The 14,667-nt window shown below is 37.8% G+C and overlaps 1 protein-coding gene across 9 annotated transcripts in view; it reads left to right on the top strand.

Annotated features, from left to right (window-relative positions):
• Window positions 1-282: 282 nt before the first annotated feature.
• LOC134751985 (zinc finger protein 226-like) overlaps window positions 283-14,667 on the top strand; it is a 92,920-nt gene continuing 78,535 nt past the window's right edge. For all 9 annotated transcript variants that reach the window (XM_063687521.1, XM_063687523.1, XM_063687524.1 and 6 more), the window contains exons 1-6: window positions 283-615; window positions 1,667-1,817; window positions 1,975-2,010; window positions 2,770-2,841; window positions 5,901-6,070; window positions 8,197-8,245. In XM_063687521.1, the coding sequence (XP_063543591.1) occupies window positions 472-615; window positions 1,667-1,817; window positions 1,975-2,010; window positions 2,770-2,841; window positions 5,901-6,070; window positions 8,197-8,245 (622 nt within the window). In that variant the 5' untranslated portion in view covers window positions 283-471. The remainder of the gene's footprint in view (window positions 616-1,666; window positions 1,818-1,974; window positions 2,011-2,769; window positions 2,842-5,900; window positions 6,071-8,196; window positions 8,246-14,667) is intronic.

Raw genomic sequence — 14,667 nt, 5'->3', positions numbered from 1 at the left:
TTAATCCATGATGATATATCATTTACAATACAATAAGCCATTGTTAGGTATAGGCTACATATATGACAGCCAACTAATTTTTTACAAATAAAATTATGTAAATTAAAAGTTTTTATTACTTACGCATCTTTGTCTCAGTCATCTCAGTAGACGTTAGTGTTTTCTACTCCACAACAGATGGCGCTAATATCGTGTTAGGTGTTACACACACTATCCAGCATTACTATCGAAACGAAATCTCGTCTACTTAAACACGAACCAAACGTAAAAAAAAAGATACAACAACATGGCGGCCGCTGCACGAAGGTTACGGCGTTAGCAGATAATTATGCTTTAGTTCTAGAAAAACGTTTAACGTTTGTCTATTTTGTGTTTAAAGTTAGTGTAGTGTATTGTATTAGCTTTGGTTTAGCGACCAAAAAAGAATTGTGGCGTCTAACACTGAAAGTGTGATGTTATTGGACATTAAAAATGTCGGCAATGTGGAAGCTAGAAAAGGACTTGTGCCGATGTTGTCACGCGGAGGGATCCTTTAAACATCTATCGGATCCCTGCTTCCTTTTGGGGCAGGAGGAAATCTACTCCATCATGTTGCAAGATTGTCTAGATGTCAAGGTTCGTATTTGAACTCTCCTGCACGGCTCGTTTTTTGTTCTAGTTCTAGTCCCTTGATTAATGCGCTTTATACAAATTGTAACGCAAAATCTTAATCTTTTAAGTAACGAAGTTAGTTTCACTTCCGTCATATAACATTAGTGGCACCTTTTTAAAGGAAACATTTTGATGTAGGTAAAAACTTCGATTGGGGCGGCAAACGCTACGATAGACGCTTATTCTGTTCATAAGCGTAACAACTAGCTACTGGCCGCCAACTGGCCATAAACTCACGTGGGCGTTTTTGCGGAAACATGGATATCTTAGATATCTAACTAAGTTAAGCTTTGAAGGCAATGCGATAAATTACTAGCTTTTAACCATTGTAGCATACAGAATAGTTAGACAATGTTTTATTATTGTACTACGGACGATACGCATGTTTTCTACTTGTAAATTCATAAAACAAATAAGCATAAAATCCTTTGTCAAAATGTCCATGTTAACTGCATTTGATCTCACATTTCTAGCTTTGAACCATTCCAATGTCACATATAATAACAGTGTAGCATTCTAGGCATGGTCTAGTAGATAATAGGTTAGAACCACTTTGATAAGATAGTATAATCCAAATTCAAGCCTATTGTGTGATTTTTATTAATGCTGACATGGTGACGCGATGCGCTACAACCTGACCAGATAGCATTTAAAAAATCCTTACAATAGGTGTGAATTTAGAATCATACAATCTTACCCAATGTCTAATCTTAATCTAACTCAAGATGAGTGTAACCTATAATCATAGAGTAACTTATACTAGAGCGGTACTGTCATAGTAAATTTTGTAACCCCAGTAAATTCACTGCCATCTGTCGACACACTTTACAGACAGTTGGCCAAAGTTAGTAGTGCCCTCTGAACAAGAATCAAATTTTCTTGATTTTCGAGGCACGTTTTTTCCTTAGACTGTATCTATCTATTACGGAGTTATATCTATCTTTGCTATAATGCAACCAAAATTTATCAGCGCTTTCTTTGTTTTGCATTATTAATGCAAGATTGTCCTTTGCAGATTGTCCCCATGACGGGGCCCCTTTGCGATGCCACATACACAATATGCGAGTCATGTGTGGCACGGCTCCGAGACGCCTCCAACTTCAAGCGTCAGGTGCAGGATTGCGAGGAGCGCTTCAAGGATATGTACAGCAAGAACATGATCAAAGGTAAGTGCTTTATATAAACAGGGTACTTGTTAAACCTTTTCACCACCATTGACTTATACATATAAAGACAGACGCGCCGCGATTGGAGGGGGCTATATATCTGCGAGTGTAGGAGGACCATGAAGCATTTTTATTTAATTTTTTTTTCTTTTTGCAGGGTTTGAAGTCAAAGATGAGCCGTTTGAGTCTGATGGTAAATAAATCCTATATAATATTTATTTTAGCAATTACTGAAATCAAATGACTTATAAACCCATCAAATGGCGCACGTCATTATAGAGTTGTAGGAATTTTGATTTTATTTTAATTAATCTAATTTCAAATTCAAAGGAGGCGGTTCCTACCACTTGAAGGATTATGTAAAATCAATAGATGAGCGGTTGCGGGGAAGGTGTGGCTGGCCTTCACATTGTAGCCTGTTTAAACAATGATTAGTGTTTATTGTGAGTTCACACCCCGCAGCCACACTTACCTTTTTTAGGGTTCCGTACCTCAAAAAGAAAAAAACGGAACTCTTATGGGATCACTTTGTTGTCTGTCCGTCTGTCTGTCAAGACTCAAAGGGTGATAGGGCCGGTTTTCTCCTATCACAGGAACTCATGGAGGTATTGAGTTGAAATTTGTGCCATTTACTCAGGTCCACGGTCCCTTGAAGCTGTGAATAAAATCAAACTTCTAAGTTAACGTAAAAAAAAAGATACGGCCGTTTATGCCGTAAAAAACGTATAATTATTTCGACACTCAAGGAAATCAAAATTTATTGGGTACCTCCCGTTAGCCTAGAACTATGAAATTTGGCAAGTAATATCGTCTTACAATACAAGTACAGGTAAAAATCTGAAAACTATAAATTTGTAAAAAAAAAAGTTTAATTTGTACTGAACCCTTGGTAGGCGAGTCCGACCCGCACTTGGGCAGTTTTTTTATTTACTTTTATTTTGTTTGTTGTTAGCTGACATGAAGCAAGAATCCCATAGCATAGAAGAAGACGAGGATGATGATGATGCCTTCATGAAGTTTGATGGTATGTATCTCTATCTAGTTTTATCTTTATATTGGCAGCTGTCTGATTTGAGCAAAGCGTAAAACAGATTATTTCTTTCGGCTTTCGTAAGCTTTTTTTCTTAAAGAAATGTTCTACGGAACTTGTATACTTTATCACCTTATTTTTTTGGTTTTTTTGTGCTTTCCTTTTTGCTTATAAATTCTTTGTATGTATTTTTCTGTTGATATTTACAATATTTTTATCTTGCGCTAGAAAATATTTCGTATCGTCGCTGATAACGGTCAGACTTTTGTCATAATATTTAACTTCAATAAAACCACTTGAATTGAATTAGCCTTTATTCCTAACACATCAATGACGTACATTTCCATTGTATTTTCACATAAACATACGAATTTGTCTTGCTATTTCACTTAGTCTCAGTACAAAACTCGGTACCTGTATCAATTTACTAATAACGACATATATAGTGATACAGAGCCAATTAGCTCCATGCATGAATTTATTTTTATTTTTGGATTCATAATTTATATCGTTGGAACACCGGAAATGATAATGCGAATTCGACAGAGCGTGATGACGTCACACGTTGGGCGGCCCAACTGACGTTTGCTACTAATGACACTAATCCGTCGAACACGTGACGTCACGTGGCGTTTCGAGCGTTTCGCTCACTAGCTTTTCGCGGGCAAATTTTTGTATTTTTTATTTATAATTTTAAGCAATTGGTAATTTAAAAACGGAAATGCATTTGTAACATGATATAACGGTAACAAACATCCGAATAAAACATATTTCGTTCAAATATAAACTTCATGCATGAGGCTAATTATAGGATCTCACATATAGCAACATGATTCGCACGACATTCGAATGACAAGCACAATTTTACATGGGCACATGCAATAATAACTTAAAAACGTTATGTATTAAATACTAAAACTGCTTACTTAGTGGGATCAAGTTACACAATGAGTAATTCGATACCTAACAATCTATTTTATACATATGTGTAAGCCATATGACCAAAGGCTTGCCAATCTTGGTTTGACAACCCTGGAGCGAAGAAGACAGCGTGGTGACCTCATTCAAAGATAGATATAACTCCGTAATAGATGGATACAGTCTAAGGAAAAAACGTGCCTCGAAAATCACGAAAATTTGATTCTCGATCAGATGTCGCTACTACCCTTGGCCTACTCTCGTATAGAGGGCGTTGACGGTTTCGTGTGTTATTTAACAATTTTAACGCATTTCAGTGACAGAACATAGATCAAAATAATAAAAATAATTAATGCAAATAAACCAAATCAATTATCCTTATTTAAATACATTTTATCGTATTTTTATAAATCTTCATTTTTAGTTTTAAAGTGTGTCGATAGATGGCAGTGAATTTACTGTGGTTACAAAATTTACTATGACAGTACCGCTCTAGTATAAGTTACTCTATGCCTCATTGAAGCATTCAAGATCATACACGATCATTATGACTTACCTGAACTAAGTGACCTGTTTGTTATGAGCGAGAATAATCGTCTAAGAGGCCACAGCTTAAAGATTATTCGAGTTCCCAGCACAAGCAATCCTAGGAAGCACTTTCTATCAAACCGCGTCGTACGCGAGTGGAATAAATTACCAGAAGTAGTAATATGTGCTCCTTCAGTGAACACCTTTAAAAACAGACTTGACAAACACTTAAAACAACTAACAAAATGAACACTAATAGACCTAATAGTAAAAAAAAACCAAGTGCAGTGATATACACGCATCAGCTTTCAGCTGCTAGTGTATTAAACAATATAATATAGTAATAATAATAAACAATAACTGCAGTTATTATGACCAATTAAATATCTTGTAATAAGTATGTTGGACTTGAAAACTAGGACTTTGATACTATCTAGAAACTATACCTACTTCGGACACTGGCATACCACCTGAATGGAACAATTTTTGAGTCTTAAAAACCACTTAAGTCTAGATTACTTAAATCCAAAGAGGATATAATAAGATAGAGCGGTACTGTTAGTAAATTTTGTAACCACTAAATTCACTGCCATCTATCGACATACTTTAAAACTAAAAATGAAGATTTATAAAAATATATAATATATATATATATATAATATTTTTAATTTATTTAATATTTATTTAGTACTATATATTTATGTATGCTAAATAGTACATATTTATTTTATTGCATAATGCTATTGATGTATTTTAGTTATTTGTAGACGTTAATATTGTAGTTTTCCTTTTTAAATATTATTGTACGTTCTGTAAGTTTGTCTATTTATCTAATTCGAATTTTCCACTCATTTACTATAAGGTTAGCTGGAAGAAATCCCTTATGGGGATAAGCTCGCCTTTGTACCTAAATTTATATGAATTTCATGTTAACAATTTTTGTTTTGTACAATAAAGTGATTTACTACTACTATTAAACTGAGATTCTCTTAAAATCTGTTCTTACGTTACAAGGACTAAAGCTAAATATTGCCTGTTGATCCCTAAATCCATTGTACTTCTTAATTTCTTTTTAAGATAAGGCCAGTTTTCAACAGAACAATTTTTCGCCAATCTGATTAAATTGTCTGATCAAATCAGGTAGTGTGGACGCAAACGCCAATTTCGATCGCCGATTATGACCGATATCACGATAAAATGGAGGTGCGGACGCTAGAATACCAATTTTTGCCTCAAGTATTCGCGTTAGGGGCATTTTTTAAAAACGGGACCCTATTACTAAGACTCCGCTCTGTCTGTCTGTCTGTCACCAGGCTGTATCTCATGAACCGTGATAGCTAGACAGTTGACATTTTCACAGATGATGTATTTCTGTTGCCGCTATAACAACAAATACTAAAAAGTACGGAACCCTCGGTGCGCGAGTCCGACTCTCACTTGGCCGGTTTTTTAAATTTAGAGCGCTCAAATATCACCATAAATGTCACATAAATCTAAAATGATTAAATTGAAGATTGACGCCAATTTCTTTATTCCGTCTGTACTGTCCTTTACTTTTGCCAGCAAGTTTAAAATTCAATTTGTTTATTATACTGATTTTTGTTCAGATGACGACGCTTCCTCGTACGAAGAGCACGAAGAGCACGAAGAGATGATCACCGTTGAAATAGAGGCCGAGCCGCGAGCCAAGGGCAAGGGCAAAGGCAAAGCCAAGCCCAAACCCAAACCCAAGAAGGCCCCCGTCAAGAAAACCAAGACCAAGGAGAAACCTATCAAGGTAATACACATGGACCACAGATTTAATATATACGCTAGATGACGCAAATACCACGATTTGTATTGAAACCAAGCGTGCCGACTTTTTCATACAAAATTTACGCATAATATAATTTTAAAATTACTTATCTGTGATAGGAAATATGTTCTGGCCTTTAGGCGCTCGCAATTTTTGGGCGGTTGCAGTTAATTATCATGCAACGAAGAATATTTTAAGTTTACACGTACGTCCGGCTGCAACAACTAACGCGCGTGGACTGTAAAGAGCGACGGTCAACCTCGACGCTTGGTCGGGGTTCTGACACGCGAAGTAGATGCATTTGCGTCTTCTATGGACCTATTCAGATTCCGACAGATTTTTAAATATAATATTGTCATCGGAGAGCTCATTTCCACTATGTCGGATGTCGGGACGATTTTTAATCGGGTGTCGTAGCGGCAGAACATTTTATATGAAGCTATTCACACACGAACGACAACGATTTTGTACCTGTTCACATGATGTCGGACCGACCCCGCCCGCGCCGCACCCCCTGCGCCTCCCGCGCGTCAAATGAGAACCTCAAATGGCACCAGCTGCGGTCGTGGCCGACAGCCGACCAGTGTGAACAGAGGCACCGACACCCGATTAAAAGTCGTCCCGACATCCGACATAGTGGGAACGAGCTCTACCGCGATAGTTACTCATGAAATAAAACTATGAAAATAGTTGTATTGTATAACTAGCCTTATGAACCGATTTTGCATGTACAACCAGCCTTATAGTTTTTTTTATTTTATTTATTACAAAAAGGCAAGCACTTCACCGCAATCTCACCTGATGGTAAGTGCCGATGCAGTCTAGGATGGATCATGCTTACCTAAAAGATGTCTATTCACTCTTGATTTAAAAAGATCCAAGTTATAGTGGACTGGGAATATATTTGCAGGAAGTGAATTCCACTCCTTAGCCGTTCGCATGATAAAGCTGGATGCATAGCGCTTAGTACGAATCAGTGGCAGAGTAACGACGTAAGGGTGAAACGCAAGTCCGCTCCAATAAGCTTCCTAGCGCGTTTGTCTATGGAATCTAAGGTTATGGTTCATTATTTTCGTATGTGGGTATTTGCACATTGTAGCTTTTCCTCATTCACCCGTTGATCACGAACGCTGTAAAGGATTCGAAACGTCGGGATGTATTATAAATTCAATATACGCGATATAATCCGTTTTCGTACTTTTATTTCATGAGATTTTTAAATAGTCTATTTTGTGTCCTGGGCAAAGGGCTCCCCTTTCTTTCGCCACTCATCACGGTTTCAGCCAAGGGCATAGGCAACGCCAAACCAACACATAAGCCCAAGAAAACTACCGTCGAGAAAACTAAGGCTACGGTAAACCATCAAGGTTATACACGTGGACTCTTTTTTAGGGTTCCGTACCCAAAGAGTAAAAACGGGACCCTATTACTAAGACTTTGCTGTCCGTCTGCCTGTCACCAGGCTGTATCTCATGAACCGTGACAGCTAGACAGTTGAAATTTTCACAGATGATGTATTTCTGTTGCCGCTACAACAAATACTAAAAACAGAATAAAATATTTTTTTAAGTGGGGCTCCCATACAACAAATTGATTTTTTTGCCGTTTTTTGCGTAATGGTACGGAACCCTTCGTGCGCGAGTCAGACTCGCACTTGGCCGGTTTTAATTTTTAATTATTTATTATACTTACAAGGGATATTGCACCGCCTCGGCCACGAAACGCACGCGTCGAACATGTGTTTCATGCCCCTCTCTTGTCACGAGCAGTCCTTGCCATTTCAATATGCGACAGTAACATAAACAGTAAAAAAAAGGTTCAAATTTCTTTGCCTTTTGATTAGAGATGCAATGGATAGTTGTTTGGCCGGATACCGGATGTTCGGCCTGAGGGCGCGTGCGAGTGAGTGAAATGTTTAAATTGTTTTTAAACAATGAACGAGTTGGATTATGACCATGACCGTTTCTTAAATCCAATTTGTTTACGCAAAGTTACTATCCGGTATCCGGCCAGATAGTAAGTCACTATCCGGTATTCGGAGAGTAACCGAATATCCGGTGTATCTCTACTTTTGATAGCCAGCCGTTATGATCCTGTGTTATTTGCAGGTGGAGACGGAGCTGACTGAGGCGGCGGTGAGCGGAGAGAAGAAGAAAGGTAGGTGCAACTTTTGCTTACTGCGCGGCAATGTCAGTATGGGGTTCGCAATAAATCCGCCAATAACACGAACATTTTACACTAACATATAAATTTCTACGAATATCTCTTAAGAGTGTGCGATGACATTTTACCTCAACCTAAACCAGAGACAGAACACCCATTACCCACCCACCCATTAGCCTCATGCATGAAGTTTATATTTATTTTATTTATTTGGGGCATCAACAGCAGCAATTTGAACGATATATTTTTTATTCGGATGTTTGTTACCGTTATATCATGTTACAAATGCATTTCCGTTATAAAATTGTCATTTAATTGCTTAAAATAATAAATAAAAAGTCTTCCGTACGATTGGTTACGAGCAACGCACGGATTGCGGAGGTTGCGGGTTCAAATCCTGCCGGAAGTGTAACATTTTCCATTTTTTCCTTTAATATAAAATTTGGAGTATCTCTCGCACGGGTTAGCACATTGTTACTGGTGAATTCTCAATGCAACTTGAGACTCCGGTGCCGTTAAAAGATGTAATCGTCTTTCGGTAGATGTCGCTTTACGCCACCCCAAAGGCGTGTATACATAAGGGAAGGAATGGAAAGATTTGCAAGGTTCTGGTAGGTTTCCGTAGCTAAATTGGTTAAGAGCAACGCACGGATTGCGGAGGTTGCGGGTTCAAATCCTGCCGAAAGTGTAACTTCTTCCATTTTTTTCTTTAATATAAAATTTGGAATAAATAAAAAGTACAAAAAATTGCTCGCGAAAAGCTAGTGAGCGAAACGCGCGAAACGTAACTTGCCTTTTTGACAGCTTTTGTTAGAAAGTGACTTCCACTTGTATTACAAGCTACAAGCTTTTGATAAACCAGCTCCTGCTCTACTAGTTAGTTTTATATACTGTCCTGATTACTATATCCGGGCGCCTGGCAGAGGTTCATCGGTGGGGGCCAGAACTGTATGCCTTTTTCAGTCTAGCGATAGTAGCGTTCCTGCCTAACTTTGATAAAATTATTCTAATTTAAAAGGGGCTCTCAACATTATATCAAGAAAATACGTTAAAAGCATAAACAAATAAATTGTGTGATCCCATACTGACAATACCGCGCGTAGTACAGATTTGAAATGCGGTTATAACGCCATATTGCGCCACCACCAACAGTATTAGGTACTACGGAAATTAGAAGAAGATTCCACCGAATAAATATAGTTTATCTCTTCCGTTACACCGTAATTTTATTTTATTTTATTTAGAGCGAAGTGGAAGGAAAAAACCGGCCAAGTGCGAGTCGGACTCGCGCACCGAGGGTTCCGTACTTTTTAGCATTTGTTGTTATAGCGGCAACAGAAATACATCATCTGTGAAAATTTCAACTGTCTAGCTATCACGGTTCCTGAGATACAGTCTGGTGACAGACAGACAGACGGACAGCGGAGTCATAGTAATAGGGTACGGAACCCTAAAAAGTAGGAAAGCGGACCCCGTCACAGTACGGGACAAACACTAGGAGGATGATGATATTTGATGATGATGTATTGATATTTAGGACAACAACGGCCGTAAATCAAAGTTGTACATATGAATGGTTACATAACAGATAGCCAATAACATTAACACAAGTTATCCATTAATTACATTTTACTTAGAATAAGGGGTCATCCATTAATTACAACACATGTTTAGGGGGGGAGGGGGTCAAGAAAATGTGACATGTTGTGACAAGGGGCAAGGGGGAGTCACAAACTTTAAATTATTTTATACGCTGTGCAGTTAAATAACAAGTTTTTAAACGATAATCGTTTTTTTTATTCGTTTAATTTTCTTTCCTAATCAGTTTTGGGTTATAAAATTACTAAAATTTCTTTTCTCAAAAATATTTTGATAAAATATTAATAATACTTAATTTGATTTGCCGGTTTCATTGAAAAAATGTGACGTCACACCATGTGGGAGGGGTTTGCCAAATGTGACGAAGTGTGACAAGGAGGGGGGAGGGGTCTAAAAACCTAGAAATTTGTGTGACGTATTAATGGATGAACCCCAACGTAAGTAGTATCTGGGTATTATAATAATAATAATTCCTTAAGGGATTCGTATAGGAGTTGCAAGCATGTACAGCTTTCCCTTTAGAGTTGGTCAAAGGCGCCTAGCCTTTCAAAGATTGCATATTCTCGAGAATTTAGGACGGGTACCGCCGTGTCCGGTTGGGTGGCCTAGGGGTCCAGGGCGGTAGCCGAGTAAGGTGAAGATGCCGGTTCGATTCCGGCCTCTGCCACTGGTCACTTTTTATTTAGTACTAGATGACTCGGCGAAATTCGTTTCACCTATATCTATCTTTTTATTTTCGCAGTCTTAATGTTTTCTTTCATAAGAAGGTTCTCCTGACAATAACTAAAACAACAAAAAAATAATTAGCGAAATTGGTCCACCCGACACGTGATGTCGTGACCAAGTGAAATATTGATTGATTTTTATAAACATAAATATATATGTCAGTTTACAAAAATAGGGTTTACTATCATTAGGTAGAAATGGAAAATTGTCCACTGAAAATTATACGTCAAAGTAGAAAACTTACAATTTAAAATACATCTAATAGGAAAAATCTTAGGTTACAACATGCACTCGTAAGGGCATAGCAACACTAAGAAAAAATACATTATAATGGACAAAATTCCTTTCTGGCTTAATTAATTTACGACGATTACAAATTTGGTTAAAAATGGTTTTTAGCACAATGACATTTTGACTAGATTCACTTTGGATGCTATAACTTTTGATGCAACTTCAGAATGGTAATTTCAAGTGGACTATTTTCCATTTGTACCTAATGACAGTAAACCAAAAATAGCTCTAAAGTCCAGAAGATATAATCACCTTAAATGTTCATAATTTTTTATTTTTTGGAGTGTACCAACAATCCAAGGGTGTGGGTTCGAGTCCCACGTTGAGGAGCCCGGCTTCGGACATCAATCTAACCCCAATAATTAGCCGAGACACTATATGGCGTGTGGCCTTACTTTCCCAGTATTCAACTCATCATATATAGCTATCCATGCCGTGATCGGCAACGGCGACCCAAGCTTATTACGAGCGTGAGCTCTAATATGGCTTTGCAAAGTTTTTGAGTTATCGCTAAAAGTCTTCCCTTCTTATTTTATTTAAAAGCCTGGCAACCCTTATTTGTGACCGGGTTTTCGCAGGCAACCCTGAATTTTGATATATAATTCAAGCAATTATCGATAAAAACTCACCTGTTTAAACACGGCAACCTCATAATAGTGACCGGAAAAAGATAGGCAACCTAATTTATTCATGTTGTACAAGTTGTATATCCGGGCTGTACCCGTGCGAAGCCGGGGCGGGTCGCTAGTAGGCTCTAAAGAGGACTCGGGTTCGAATCCCGGTAAGGGCATTTATTTGTGCAATGTTCACAGATATTTTTTGAGCGTTTTCTATGTATTTGTTTTTATGTAAGTACCCACAACACGAGCCTTCTTGTGCCTTCTGTTGGGCCATAGTAAATTTGTGTAAGAATGTTCAATTTTTAGGGTTCCGTAGTCAACTATAGTTCCGCCATGTTCGTCTGTCTGTCGTTGTGTAGTCCGTGTCGTCGCGGCTTTGCTCCGTGATCGTTAGTGCTAGAAAGCTGTAATTTGGCGTGGATACATAAACCAATCATGACGACAAAATAGTTTTGAAAAAATTGTACAAAAAAAAATTAAGGTACTCCTGCCCCACAATATTTTTATTTTATTTTAAATTCTTTTTCTTGTAACGCGCATAATATATGTTATATCCCGATATGTTCTGTTTACAGTGATTTACCTAACTGGAGAACTATTAGCACGGAATAAGTAATAGTATTATCATACAGAACGGCCACGCACCGCCCCGTCGCGGTTCGAATTACCTCGCCCCGCGACAGCAGATTGACGACCTTTTGCCGACCGCTCAGTACTGTTTTTAAGCAACTTACTCACACAATGACGCATGCCGCGTGTACAGACGTGCCGTTCACACATAGAAACGGAAGTTATTTTTGATGTATAGCGTGTCCGCCCTGTGCTATTAGTATACACAGATTGAAATTCATGGCGGCGCAATGGGGCGAGAGCCCTGTAATTTAAATTAGACCCAACTGGAGTTACTACAGTAAAGTCAGAATAACATACGCCCTGAAATATTCAAGATTATTTGTAAAATAACATTAACTAGTTACAATTTGAAGAGATTAGGTTAAATTGATTTTTTACCAGATGTCATTTTTTTCAGGAAGTGGTGGCGCTATGCTATATTTTATAGAAAAACTTTTTTTAAATAAGCATATCAACTAAAATGAAACGATATCCCGCACTTCAAACCTGTACTAAAAAATTTTTTATGCTTGTTTGGTGTTATTGTGATACCACGAGAAGGCACAACGATCTTCGATTTCGGAAACGTGAATTATGAATATTATGATATACATAATATTCATAATTCTGGCATGGTAACAATCACTATTAAATATGTATACGTTTCTACTTAAGGCCAATGTGGGTAAATACAGTATAAAATGTATTACTGGGAAAACCGTCATACGGCAGTATAAGTACATGTTTATATGTAACTGTAATAAGCTTGCCATTATTTCGAAACGTTATTCCTTCTCGTGTTGTGTTCTGACAGGCCACATGTATTATATTTACGGACCTATTCGGAACATATTTGATCTCACGACAAATTTTTGGTGAGTTTATCATCAAGATTGGTTTTCTACGAAATGATGTACGAAATTTATACTTAGTTGATTTTATTTTGAAATTGACAGGTTTCGTTTCGAATGAAACACTATGTAGGCTATTAATCCACTCGGAATTTTTACTAACTACGTTGTACTTTAGAAAAACATTTTTTCTTTTCATATAGGATTTTTTAAATCCTGTTTACTTTTAACTTGAACCTCTATAGAAACGCCTTCGGCTTTTACTGTTGGCGATGAAAAGTTATATTTACTTGCGTTACAAATTTTAGAATCGTTCGTACTTTATTCTTCGCAAACGTAAGGTTTTTAAGTTGGATTTAATCTTATATAGAACAGTGAAGAGCTTTACCCCTAAAAACGACAAAAGGAACTTCTGTAACAAAACCACACTTGAAGCCCATTCGTCAAAGCAAAAATATGCACTGAAATAGGCTATCTGCACTTGTTTTCAAGATTGCGCGTGTAAGAACAAGAGCGTGAATAAATCCCTACAAGATACCGACGTCGACCTTACGCCGTCATGCTCCTAATATAAGAGTGAAACACGGCTATGTCAAAGCGAGAGTCTCCGACCTAGTAACCTGTCTATGACTAAGCAAAAGCGCAGAGAAACGAAGACGAGATAAAAGTAATGTTTTTCTGTCTTCAGGCGTCAAGGCGCCGCGCGCGCCAAAGTTCCGCCTACGCGATGACGACTATAAGAAGGAAGGCGACGCTTACCTCTGCACTCGCTGCGACAAAAAATACTACAAAATATTCTCACTACGCTTCCACGTCAAAACGAAACACTACAAGATCCCGCGCTACGTCTGCCAGTACTGCTCTAAAGAATTCATGACTCTCGCCCCTCTCACCGTTCACAAACTCGAGGAACACAATATAGATGATCGCTTCAAGTGCAACGCTTGCAAAGGCACGTTCAACACGAAAATACAACTCAGGAAACATATCAACAATTTCCACATGTTAGGCGAAAAGTACAAGTGCGAATTTTGCGAATACGAATCGTTTAGCTTCGAAGGTATGTACAAGCATAAATTCAAGCACAGAACCGTCAAGGATTACCATTGCAAGTTCTGTAGGAAATCTTTCTTGAGAAAAACCACTTTGGATCTTCATGAAAGGATACACACGGGGGATAGGAGGAAAGTGTGCTCTGTGTGCGGTCAGGCGTTCGTTCAGAAGGCTAGTTTGAACTATCATATGGCCAAGTATCATCCCGAAGTGAACTTTTAGTGTATGAACCAGTGACTGTGATTTGTTAAGGGACTATGGACTATAAAGGTAAAGGAATTTTGTTTTATTTAATTTTAACCTTATGATATTGGATTTCAATGCAATATTTTTCGCAGCCCCTTTTAGGGGACATAGGTACTATGTGATTTTTGTAAACGTAAATTAAAATTTTATTTATTTATAATTTTATCCAATGCGATTTATTTCCCAAAAAGTTCGGACGATTCTCAATTCTACGTCATTCTCATTATAACCAATTTTCAATGTCGGATAAGTTACACACTTTTTGCACTTTCAACTTTTAAGATTTGTCAGTTCAATTATATACGTGTAAGAAACTTGACATTATTGACACAGTCGCCATCAGATATATCGGAGCGGCCAAGACACTTACAAATATCTGAACACGCCTCTATTGTCAAGGTGTTAGAGTGCGTGTTCA

This window comes from Cydia strobilella, chromosome 24 (genome assembly GCF_947568885.1).
Source record: "Cydia strobilella chromosome 24, ilCydStro3.1, whole genome shotgun sequence".
Lineage (NCBI taxonomy): Eukaryota > Metazoa > Arthropoda > Insecta > Lepidoptera > Tortricidae > Cydia > Cydia strobilella.
The sequence above is the reverse complement of the archived record's forward strand: the minus strand, read 5'-3'. Positions and strand labels throughout refer to the sequence as shown.